General features: G+C 43.2%; 1 protein-coding gene across 4 annotated transcripts; it reads left to right on the forward strand.

Annotated features, from left to right (window-relative positions):
- The first annotated feature begins 648 nt into the window (after positions 1 to 648).
- Positions 649 to 8476, forward strand: LOC124222426 (serine-rich adhesin for platelets). Of its 4 annotated transcripts, none has more exons than XM_046633366.2 (8): positions 649 to 935; positions 2761 to 2874; positions 3033 to 3210; positions 3347 to 3683; positions 3881 to 4184; positions 4352 to 5799; positions 5876 to 6403; positions 6510 to 8476. In XM_046633366.2, the coding sequence occupies exons 2-8, from the start codon at positions 2785 to 2787 to the stop codon at positions 6658 to 6660; spliced, it is 3036 nt and encodes a 1011-aa protein (XP_046489322.1). In that variant the 5' UTR covers positions 649 to 935; positions 2761 to 2784; the 3' UTR covers positions 6661 to 8476. The 4 variants fall into 4 exon arrangements, with proteins under 4 accessions (XP_046489322.1, XP_046489323.1, XP_046489324.1 ...); XM_046633367.2 differs by having other exon boundaries at positions 6488 to 6652; XM_046633368.2 differs by having other exon boundaries at positions 5876 to 6417; positions 6510 to 6650.
- Positions 8477 to 12085: the final 3609 nt, after the last annotated feature.

Here is a 12085-nt window from a genome sequence, read left to right on the forward strand (position 1 = left end):
ATTGGCATGATTCTTGTTTACCTTGAAACGAGGGACCGAGTGTCCAGACGCATCAGGATTTTTCATTTATTGCAGCTTAATGTGATAAAGTTTTAAATAAACGGTGACTCGTCCTCGTTAAAAAATAAAAATCATGCCTATCGTCAGGACTAGGATTAGAAAAAATACTGCAAGAAAACAATTGCCCAATCTACTCAGACCTGCACGGTATAGGTAACCCGAGAAAAGTAAGTTCAAACGAGGCTAAAAGGATAAAAAGGTGAGCCCTGTTGAGAAAATATGTTTGATTTAAAAAAAATTTATGTGTAAAAAAATGTTTTCAGCCTTCCTAATATTGGACAGATTCCGAGCGTCTCTTTTACGGTAAGGTTGTCAGAATAGTTCCACAAAAAATGTTCCATATTACTTTCCGAAATACTGTTGCTTCTGAGTCTTCTTTAGTCATTAATAATTCTTTTAGAACTTGTTTGCATTTAAATATAAATTTCACAACAAACACCGGATTTTATCCGCAACTCTTTCGCGCATAAGGGGTGTTTTAAAGGTCCGGTGGTTGGCAATCGTGGGTTGCATTGAGGGCGACACCGGGGTTGGATGCGGGGGTGGGTTGGCTCCATCCATCGATCGATCGGTGGATGGCTGGCGCCGCGACGGAATGAAACGGAAACGTGACGTCGCGAGAGTCCGGAGGAGCGGACGTCGCGACGCTCCTCTCCGACGCCGCCTCCTCGAGCCTCGTATAGCGTAGAGAGGCATGAAGCGATGAATCCTGAAGAGTGATAAGAGAGAAGGGACGTGTTTTTGCACCCAGCTAGATCACCATGTGAGTTCACACCGGTTGGCATCACGAAGAACCAGCTTTGCTGAGAGGTACTGGAGCATGGTATAACGGACAATCGATTCTCCCTTAATGGAACGTAGCCACCGCAACTGGGGTAAGTCGAATTGAGCAGCTAATAAAAACCCTAAGCGTTTTAACCGTTTACCCTGTCAAAGTGCGGGTGTAAAACCTCTTAAATTTGATCGATATTATTCGACTGGTTTTCTTCTGCTAATTCCAATTTATTTTGCGTCTCAGAGTTAGACTAATATCGACGCGTTTTGTGTTAATACGGCATCTAAATTTTTTTTACTCTGTTGCTTCAAATCTTCTCTGTTAGCGCTGGAACGCTCGCACGAATACCGATAGCTAATGCATGCGTGCACCTATTATTCCGCTATCAATTAAGATAATTCAAGGTACAGCTGTATAAAAATAACGAACACGGTTCTATTTTCAAACTCGTAATTCGGTTGTTTGTGCAGAGCGATTTTTGTCCTCAGTTAAAAAGTGCAGAATCTCGGTGAAAACATAACAGGTCAGAAATAGCATGTATTAATAGACTGTATTGCTTCGAAGCAGGCACACGTTGAACAAAACATGGCACAGCGCGATTCGAGTTAAAACCGAGAACCGCTTTACAAGCCAAGCGTGCATCGTTTTCCCTTAGTGTTGGTAGCTGACGCGATTTTTCGGATATTATTGGCATGCTTCCATGGCCAGAAGCTATTAGCCACTCCTGGCCTTACCTTTTTAGAAGCAATCTAACTTTGCGCGGTAGAAAAATATGTGTATTCCGCTTCTAGCCGCGAGCAGCGAAAGTCCGTAAATTTGATATCCTGGGTCCTACGTTTGTACTATATTCAAGTTTTGCAATGTAGTTGAAACTCATCCAGCTCGAAGTTTGAAACTACGAAAAGCATTCCCTCCAAGCTCAGTTTATCCATTCCCTGATCCGCTATTTTAAAATTATTCTTCAGCCAGCTGAACTTCCCATCGATGGATGCTTCACCCTCCGTGCGTCTCTCTACATCCGCGTTTGACCCGCGTAATCCTCGGTACCTCTGGGTAGGGCATGATTCGCAGCGGGTGGCGAACGGATTGATTGCGTTTAGCGTTAATTGGGACGCGTGGTGGGCGACTGATGGCGCTAATTTAGGTCGTGGCCCACGAGGGCGACCGTCGACGATGCAGCCGCGCTGGGTTATACCCAGAGGTTCGACGCTTCGGTGTTGGCCAGTTGCTGGCACAGTGATTGCCTTGGCCACATCACGTATACCTATAATGCGCGAAGCGAGGGAGAGAAAGAGAAGAAGATCGATTGCTCTGTTTTTGTGAAGACTGGAGGTTTTTATCCACAGTAGATTCTGCGAAATCTTTTAAACAATTAGGGTGCCGTGAACGCCGCGGGCTTACCGCAAGCGCTGCAGAAAGCACAGATTTATACAATCTTTCACTTTCACGTGGTGGAGGAAAAGATGAAAACGCGATTTGCGGCTCGGAAGACGAACGACCGACCTATAACCTTCGCGAAAATCAATATGGTGATAAACCGAATCAATCAGCTTCTTTCAGTCGTACCAATAACTCGATAATCCCTTTGAGTAAACATATCCAGCTCTGGTTTCAGCGCCAGGGAATAGAAATAGAAGAGCAGGTTTTAGTTCCCTCGCATAATCAAATAGAACAAATCAATTCGGGGTTGGATTACCCGCGGGATCAGACTTTTTTTTCACCTGTAATGCCGTATGTCTTCGAATACCGAGTTCCCCGTGAGTCAGGCTACGGATAGGAAAGATGCGGTAAATAATTCGTCCTTCACCTTAATCGCTCTAATGCTTCGCTAATTAGGTGTCAGGAAAAAACGGTCGTTCGATCGCTTAGCGTTTTACCCCCGTTGTTCATTGTTCCAGTAATAATGAGTCGTCCGTTTCTTGCAGAGCAAGCCAGCGACAATATTGACAATGGCATCAGGATTCCCGAGCGTTCATCAACGGAAGCTGGGACCTGCTCCGATCGCATCTTTCGAAGATCTGTCGGATGAGTTAGAGAACGTAAGTTGTACGTCTGACCGAAGCCTTCCCGCGCCCCAATTTCGTGGTTTAACCAGGCCAAGGTTGGCTCTGGAGATAACTTGTCTCCTACATCCGCGACGGGCAATGTACAAAACTTCGTCAAACCTTTCAAGATAATTTCGTTCTCCGCAATGCAGGGAGAGGCGGCGTCAAGAATGCCTGGAATCGTCGAAGTTACAACTCCGGTGACACCGGGTAGTTCCTTAAAAACACCGAGCACGCCCAGGATCGACATCAGCAGAGCCAGCAGTTCGTCGCACCACGAAGACAGCAATAATTCCAGGGACTCTTCGCCCGAGCGAGAACTTCTAGCTGGTAGGCATTTTTACGTCTTTTTTTACAAGTCATTCCAGCGTGAGGAAGTTCCCGTTTCAAGCAAATTGCGAGACCCAGAGACGCATATTAAGTATGGCTTCGTTATCGATATTGGCTTAGAATCTAGTAATTTTAGGTGCCGAGCCGCCTCCGGGAAGCAAATTAACTCTTGGGTACAAAGAGGATGTTACTGATCTAAGGTCGTCCACCGAGGAACTGGATTTGCAGGACCCGGTCCATGAACAGGACTTGAAAAGTCACTCCAGAAAGCTGGCGCGGAGACGGCTTAAAGAAGATGGAACTCAGTCGGAAAGTGGAGGCACGAAGGTTCTGGACCGTGAACGGAAGGACAGTAACTGTTCGGAGATCATATTGCTCAACATCAGTGGAAGGACCTCACGATTGTCTTCGGTTGGAAGTCAGGGCTCAGGAGTATCCGGAAAGCTGTCAGTCATGTCAGCCACCTCTTCAAGGTATGGATCATGTGGGATACTGGAAATACTCTCCTGAATTGAACTGACTTGGTTGCCGTAAGGCTTTGGTTGGGGAGTGTCAATTATCTACTGGATGTTTATGCTTACGGCGTTATGTAGTGGGCAGTACTGAAAAATGATTGATTTTTCTCAAAGCAATACACATTAACTTCCCGTTTTATTGTTTATTTTAAAAGGTCCCCGAGCCCGCACAAATGCCTCTTGGAAACATCGTTTTGCGGCAACAAACCGATGTTGGCTGACAACTTGATTGAACCGTCAAAGCCGGAAACTGATGACCTAGAAAAAGTTCTCCTACAGAGAGAAGCTGACACTACGAGAGCTCTCATCCCGGACAGTATAAGGGTGCCAATGGTAGCAGGGAATCTTAAACCGGATCCACTCGATAAGCCGAGACGCCGAGCGCGCGAGGACCGAAAGGAGATATTCAAAAGAGAAGTTGAGATAACGAAACGAGTTCTCGAAAGAGTCCACATCGACGTGAGTTCCGCTCGTTACCGTTTTTCACCTACAGCTGCATGCCCGAATAACGAGAAAATTACTGCAAATCATTGGAGAAAAAAAATTGTTTAGTGAAAAAAAGAAAGAAAAAAAATAATTATTCTCACCTTTTCCAGCTATAAAGTGATATTATGCATATTTCTCAGGTTCCTATCACTAAAAAGTACGAAGAGCCAGAGTCAAAGTCGTCGTCGGAAGTGCAGAAACCGGCGTCCCTCGACTTGACTGATAAACGAAAGAAACCTCAAAACTTCAAAGAAATCGTGCAGACGACTCCGACGTCCAGTGGAATCCAGGGAAGCCCAAAGCTGCCTAGACATCAGAAGGTTCGAGAACTGGAGGGCTCGAGGACGCCGAGCCCATCTTCGGTTTCACGTAAAAGCAGCTTCACCTCGTTGTTCAAAGCCCGAACTGACGGCAGCGTTCTGAGTCCCGAGTCACCGACTCCTGGTGGAAAGTCGAGAAGGAGTCTCACTTCGAAGATCAAAGACACGACTGAGAGCATTAGAAGTAGGTCAAAGTCCCGAGAGAGGGTGTCGACCGACAGAGGTTCGACGCTGAAGAAGGAGACAAAAAATAAGGGTGTGTTTTCGTCGACTTTGAGTTTATTTAAGAAACGGGAACGCAAGAAGAGTTGCGGTGATCCAACGACGCCGTTGGATGGGGATAATCCTTCCTTGGAGAGTATCGGGAATGTGGAATTCACCTTCAACTCGGAACGGAGTAGCCAGCAGAAGGAGGACTCGATATTCATCAGTCTGCATGCCGACGACAGATATTACGAAGTGGCTCTACCTTCGGAGAGCGTTTCCATCCCATTGGAAACCCCGACGAAACTCTTTGACGAGTACGAATCGGAACCACGCTCCGGCAGTATCGTGACCGAGGCTTCTATAGAGCACCATGACTCGAGCCAAGTTAAGACGGAGGCGAGTATCGAGGCATCGGTGCACAGGTCGTCTTCCAAGGATAGTCAAATACCCCAAAGCAACTCGAGGGAGTCCCAGATGTCTAAGAGCTCGTCGAAGGATTCGAGGATCAGTGTACAGACGACAAAGTCTCTACTGAGGGACACGAAGATTGATTCGGTCGCGTCAAAGCTCGAGCCCAACACCACGCAGCTGGCAAATGGCAGCGCGATTGAACCGCCCGTCAAAAAACCGGAAATAATAAAGCCTAAACGAAAGAGCAAAGAAGTGCGGAAGATCGAACCCCCCGAGAGTATAGACGATACATCGCTCAAGACTGAAATAAATGGCAACGAACCACCTCGACCGCAAGTTCCGCAAAATTCTAGGGAGCACGGCTTCGTCGACGACGAAGGTTGCCTGAAGGTTGCCGATGGGCTGGTGAAAACACCAAGCGTTGTTTCAGACCTTGATCACAACAGTTCCGAGTCAGAGCGAGACTCGGAGATAGAATTCATCCGGAACAAGGCTGAGAAGGTGGCCGAAGAGTTGCCGGATGAAAGGAAAGGCCTCTGTTACGACGAAAGCTTCGAAGAAGACCTCCCTTACGTACCCACAACTTTACCATTGGAGAAGAGCGTCGCTGTTCCCATACTGCCGGTGAAACAGAGGCTTCAGGAAGTGAGGTGAGTACCGATTCGGCGAAATTATGCAACGAATCGAGTCTTTGACAGTACATGTCCGTTGTTTCGTATGTTTCAGGACAATTCCAATCGAACGACCAAGGTCTACAACCCCTATAAACCCGACGCTGCTTGACGAATTCGTGATGCAGACATCGATGGACGAGCGAAGGGTGGAGAAGATGAAGATATCACTGCCGAGAGAAGACAGCTTCAAGCTAAAAAGCCCGAGAAAACAGATGACAAACACGTTCACCGAGTTTGCGGGTAGAGTGCCAAGAAACGCAGGAAAGTCTCCAAGTCCACCGCCACTTCCGCCGCGAGCACCGGCAGCCAGGCCCACTGCCTGGATAAACTTCGAGGAGATACCGGAGAAGCGGAAGGCTCCTAAGAGGATCCAAACGATTCCGAGACCGGACGACGAGGCGAAGGGCGGGTATAGCTACGTTCAGCCGGAGGAATGCAGGTGCGAGTGTCACGAGGAGTCGAGGAGGGCTTCTCTGAAGGAGTCGACCTCGTGCACGAGCAACGGCGAGCGCCCTTGCAACGGTGAGAATTGCACGGGACCAGTAGCGGCGACTTCCGGCGACCGGGCCAGCATCGTCAGGTAAACGCATTAGGGTACGATTGCCTTCGGATTTATTTACCACAGTCATGTCGGAGGTACGTCGAAGACTTTGTTGATGAGTAGGAGTCTGTTTTTGTACTTCCAGTGATAGCTCCCTGGATTACAGCTTGAGCATAGAGGAACCAGGCGCGCAGCCTCTCCTGGGTCCCATGAAACCTTTCGGAATGGATCTGGACGTGCGTTCCAACCGATCCAGCATAATCTCGCAGGAGGAGGCCGACGACGCGCACCAGTAAATACGCATACCTTCCCCCCTTCATCGAAGTCGAACTTGGTTCGTAATAGGGACTCAAGTTCAGCTTCGATACAGAACGAGCTTGTCAGTAATATGGTAATGGAACAGCTAGCTTCCTCTCTATTGCCACAATTATTGCGTTCATTCGATCCGGCTTCATTTTATTCGGTTCCCGGGCTTACTGGTTACCGGAAGTCGCATCGATCGGTGCACCTGACCATATCTTCTGCTAGATTCGAATATACCTTTGACGTGAAAACAGAATTATCGTGAAAAGTGGGTTCATTGATTGGCGCGTCACTGCCTTGGTTGAAACTTAGACCAGGTTAACTGCTATAGGTATGTAAAAAAGTGTTAAATAAAGAAAAAAATTAAACAATCCATATAAATAATAACGATAATGACGAGTAATGGCAAAGTGAGCAACTCTCGGGATACAATCGTAGCAATGATTCTAGCAGATTATTCATTCATTCTCCCCATTTTCTACTTTCGATTTTTTACTTTATATTTTCTATTTTCTCTACATATACATATATATACAAACACGCATATATATATATATATATATATATACATATATATTCTCTCGATGTATTTTTTCCCCAATACTTACACTCCGACCTTCGTTTGCGGGGCTTAGCGATTACCGCGTTTGTAATTTAAGATAGGACCAATTCCGCGGACGCAGTGTCTTCAAGATCAACACGCTTGATGCCTTGAAGTGCTCGTGATGAACGTGACGTGACGCGACACTACACAATAGTAATAATTATAAATGAAAAAAATTTATCGACATTCACTGATAAAGAGAAGAAGAAAAGATTCCTCATGTTGAAATTCATACTGAGCTAAATCGCATACATATACATATACCTACATTATACATATATTTATAGTATATTCTCGTCGTATGAAATACGCAGAAAATTCTCACCATTATATAGCACACATTAACAAAGTGGTAAACATAACGCATTCAATAAACATACATAGGTACGTGCATGTGAGATGTTAAATATGAAAAGAAGAAGTCATTTGTAATTATGATACAACATTGATATTTTCTCCGCTCAATGCCTTTATTTCATAGTAATTCTTCTAGACGTATTTTCTACACGAAAACTGTACTGTGTTCAAATGAAGAGAGAAGAAGCAGAAACAAACAATGTACGATGAAGAGGAAATACTGAAACGTAATTCAACATCAAACTCTGCTTGTGAACAGAGTGAATCGCAAACAGGGAAAAATTGGTAGACAAAGACAGCATTTGCAGTGAACTGACTATTTGTAGACACCGAGTAACAGTAAATTGAATGATTACTACTTATGACGCTTATCAGAGAAAATAGAGTCTCTTAATATTTTACAAACGGTAGAAAAAATTGGTAGGGTAGGGAAATTACTCACTCTGGGCCACCAACCTTGACCGATTTCCCAGAGTGCGTGGTGTTGGAATTGATTGAACCCGGAAGAGTTACCATATTGTATCCAAGTAATAACGAGAATAATCTTGAAGTAATGAAATAAAACTATAAAACTATAACGTTTAAAAAGAATATAGTTCAATTTGTGACCGAGTGTATTTTTTTCTCATAGTCGAACACGACAAGAAAGATGTTAATCCAAATAAACTGAAAACGCTTTTCAAGAAAATGTAGTTAGTGTACCATACGATCTTTTTGAGATTTTGATGTTTAGCTAATGAAACGTTAACATGTATTCGCACTGGGCTGGTTCCGCTCCGTGAAGAAAAAAAAAAAAAAAAAGTTAAATCATTTCGTACCGTGCGTTGGTACGCATATAATTACATAATGATACGTTGTTTAGTGTATTTGGATAAATAAGTGACGGGACCGATTGCATGGTACTTTCTATTCTGGAAAAATGTTACTTTTAATTGAAGGATGGAGGATTTACTTCGCCAAATTTGGTTGTTGCACATCGGAAATAGCACTGCATTTAATTATCTGTAGATCTTGGACCAATTTCAAAGTTTTGATTAACGAAGCGAAACGATCATTAAATTCTGTCATCCAATGTGGATACATACAAAAATTGTATTTCAGGGTGTGATGTATGAATTGTAGATTGATCTATTTTTGTAGTGACTAGGACGAATCAGTAATTAAAACAGGAAAGATTTTGGGTGGATTACGAGTGGTCGGTCCTCGTGCGCTTCGTTGAGGATGTTATCCGTATTCTTTGAATTTTTTGAAAGACATTCAAACTATGCTTTATAAAGTCGCGACGTTTTGGCCCTGATAATGTCCTTGATGTGCTATGGCCCTGTAAACTCAATTGGGGACTGTTTGGGTAAAAGAAAAAGAAATCGAGTAACTATAATATGCAAGATACAATTCATCAGTTGTTACTAGTCGTTTAATAAATTCCACGAACGGGGCGTGACAACCCCGTATAGCAATATGAATATAATGATTAATGATTATTATTTCTAACGCATAAGGTATAAAAAATATTCAAATGTTTGTAATCTTGTGTACATAAAATTATGAAAAGATTGACAAAACATTTTCAAATTCTAATATAACTATAACGTACGTTTGACGACCTCACATGTTCGCAAAATAAAATATTTATGTGTTTTATTCAAAATGCCTTCTTAATTCCGATATTCAGAATTTCATATCATAAAATTTTCCACCCCGCTTGCAATGGGACGTAATAAAAATTTACAAACAAATTAATCCTCCATTATTGGTTCCTGATTTGTGGTAAAAAAAATTTCACGTAAAAATTGTCCAAAACCAAATGAGAAATGATGAATAATTTGTTATGCATAGAAAATTCTGATCTCTAAAAAGGTATAACAGTATTTTTGGGTTTTTTTTTTTGTAATTACAATTTAAAAAGTTTACCGACTTACCGACAATCGATCTGCTACACTTTCTCCGCTGCACGAACATCGCCTGGGTTGTCTGCAGGGAAATCGATTTTAGCCAGGCAAGCGAAGGCGAGCTCTCGGCGACGTTATATTTAGATGGACCCTCGCGTCATGCTGCGTGACATGGTCCATCGCCCACTAGGTGCGTAAAGCTCAAGATCCTTTTTGAAACCCAGTAGCAGCCCTACTCTCCACTGGCTTGCAACCCTCGACTGGTCAAATTGGCGAGAGTAATCGAAGCGTGAAAAAAGTCAGCGAGCCAAGATTTTAACTACGCAGACTTCTCGTAGCCCTCGACAAAATCGTCAAAAAAGTTTTTTCGCGAGACTTTTCATCACCAGAAAAAGAAAATTTCCTGTTTTATGAGAGAAAAAGGTGAAATTATTGAAATATTAAATAATTCAAATAAATAAAATAAATTCGAAAGAACGTAATCGTTAATTTAGAAAAAGTAGTAAAGGGGAAAAAGGCTTATCGCCGAAATATTGAAAATGTATTCATTTCCGGTTGAACCGGACCTTCAAATCAAATGGGACAGAGCAAATTTTCATACTCGTCGTTTGATTGTAAAATTCCGTAAGTTTGAAATTTTTTCGTTGAGCTGTTTCCAAGATCATCGCGGGAGTTTGTTGGACAGACCGAAAGACGGACCGATAATCGTTAAAAACTTGTTTTTAGGATTTTAGAGGTTTGAAAACGTAAAGATTCGTTGAAATTAGAAATAGTGATATCCGATCGAAACCAATACTTATCTTATATCACCAAAGGTGCTGAAAATTAAAAAATGATAAGTCACGACGACACGGTTTTATTTGAGTTGTGGCTCGTCGGTTGGCACGATATTATATTTCCCACCGTTTTCTACGTGCTTCGAATGGATTTTCACCTACTCTGGGAAGGGAAAGTCACTTCTGGTATCAAGACCAAATCGAAACTCGTAAATCTTGTTCTTCGCATTGCAACAAGTTTCAAAAGAAAGGAAGAACAGAAAGATAAAAAAAGAAATGTCTTACACGCAGTTGGTGATAAACGTAACCATCGACGAAATGTTGAACCACTTTTACCTTCAATAACTTTCGGCATCTACACGTACGAAACGACCCACCAGAGTTACCCTGTTTCGCAATCGCATCCTCTACCAAAGGTGTTTAGCATCGATTTTTCCTCGGCATCAGTAGTCAGGCACGTAGTATAATAATTCGGAGAAGTTGTGCAAGCACGCAAAAATCCTCGGTAGCGCCATCTTGCTCTCGTGGAATTTTTTTTTTTTTGCAAGTTCCATCGCTTAGCTACGAATTGAACTGCCGAACTTTGGAGAGAGGTCGGTTTCCGTAGAGCAATCTAGCTTAATGAAAATTGAATGTCAGAAGGTCTGGCCTGGTCTTCTGGATTTCATTACTGTTGCACTTGACACGGTTGTCGAGGTCCAGACCACTCCAGATGTTCAACGAGGGGACGGTAAGTCCGACGTGAGGTGGCGGATCGACATCCGGCAATATCGTTGCAAGAATTTCATTACCGGAATGAGCTTTAGAGCCGGCGGATATGGTTTTACTGAGAATTAGGCTGACGCTGATTCGAGCCAGTATGCTATCGCTTGAAATTTCATATTGCAATTCGATAACCGTTCGTCTTCGGTGAAAGTAAGTGGAGAATTTCGATTCGTGATTTATGCTTTCCGAGAAATGTTTATATCTCATTATCCGTAGGGATTTCCGATGTTCCTAGAAGGTACCAGCCGTTGTAATGATACAAGAAAAACAAGCTCGGCAGTGAAAACTCTGAGTACACGTTGGAGGGACGTTTCGAATAACGTGTCTTCTCAGAAATGTTTATATCTCAAATATCCGTGCGGATTTCCAACTTGCCCCGAAGGTAGTGTAGAATCAGTCGTTGGACAAAACAGAGAATAAAAGCTCGCAGTGAAAATAGTCAGTGGGTGCTGGGGGGATATTTCGAACCACCCATTACAATTTATGCCAGGTGGTATTCACTCGGTGTTTGATGAGAAATTGTGTCAAGAAGGAGAAATGATTAATAAGTTATTGAAAAATTTGTAAGTACAACCTCTCTCGAAATTCTTATACAACATGAAATCGGATGCGCACCGAAAGTGGAATTAACTAAAGGTGTTACTCACGTCAAAGATCACCCTCGATTTCACCGATTGGTTTAAAATAATTACCGGACGTTAATTCGTGCGTATAATCGAGCAAATCCGCTTGCTTCACGATAGCCGAGTTCAATTTATAACTGACGATCACATTGACGATATTAAGTTGCCCAGATCGTAATCCGCGAGTCAAGTTTCTCGGCGTCCGCTATACGTCTTCCTTGTTTTAACAAGGGTTAATTAATGGCACACTAATTGCCAGCTAACGTTCGCACGAATGTACAGCTTTCCACAACAATAATTATGTGCTTTGGTATTAACGGCGGGTCAGAGATCCCCCTGATTTTCATAGCTGACTGGCTGCGGCTGGGAAAGATTCTCAGATACGTTGACGACGCAGTGATGAA

The sequence above is a fragment of the Neodiprion pinetum genome, chromosome 6 (assembly GCF_021155775.2).
Source record: "Neodiprion pinetum isolate iyNeoPine1 chromosome 6, iyNeoPine1.2, whole genome shotgun sequence".
Taxonomy (NCBI): Eukaryota; Metazoa; Arthropoda; class Insecta; order Hymenoptera; family Diprionidae; genus Neodiprion; species Neodiprion pinetum.

Bases quoted from the DNA above. Each gene is read 5' to 3' on its own strand.
- LOC124222426 (XM_046633366.2), top strand. From the start codon at position 2,785: ATGGCATCAGGATTCCCGAGCGTTCATCAACGGAAGCTGGGACCTGCT. The intron at 3,684-3,880 runs GTATGGATCATG...TTATTTTAAAAG, and splicing joins ATGTCAGCCACCTCTTCAAG to GTCCCCGAGCCCGCACAAAT. The intron at 5,800-5,875 runs GTGAGTACCGAT...CGTATGTTTCAG, and splicing joins CAGAGGCTTCAGGAAGTGAG to GACAATTCCAATCGAACGAC.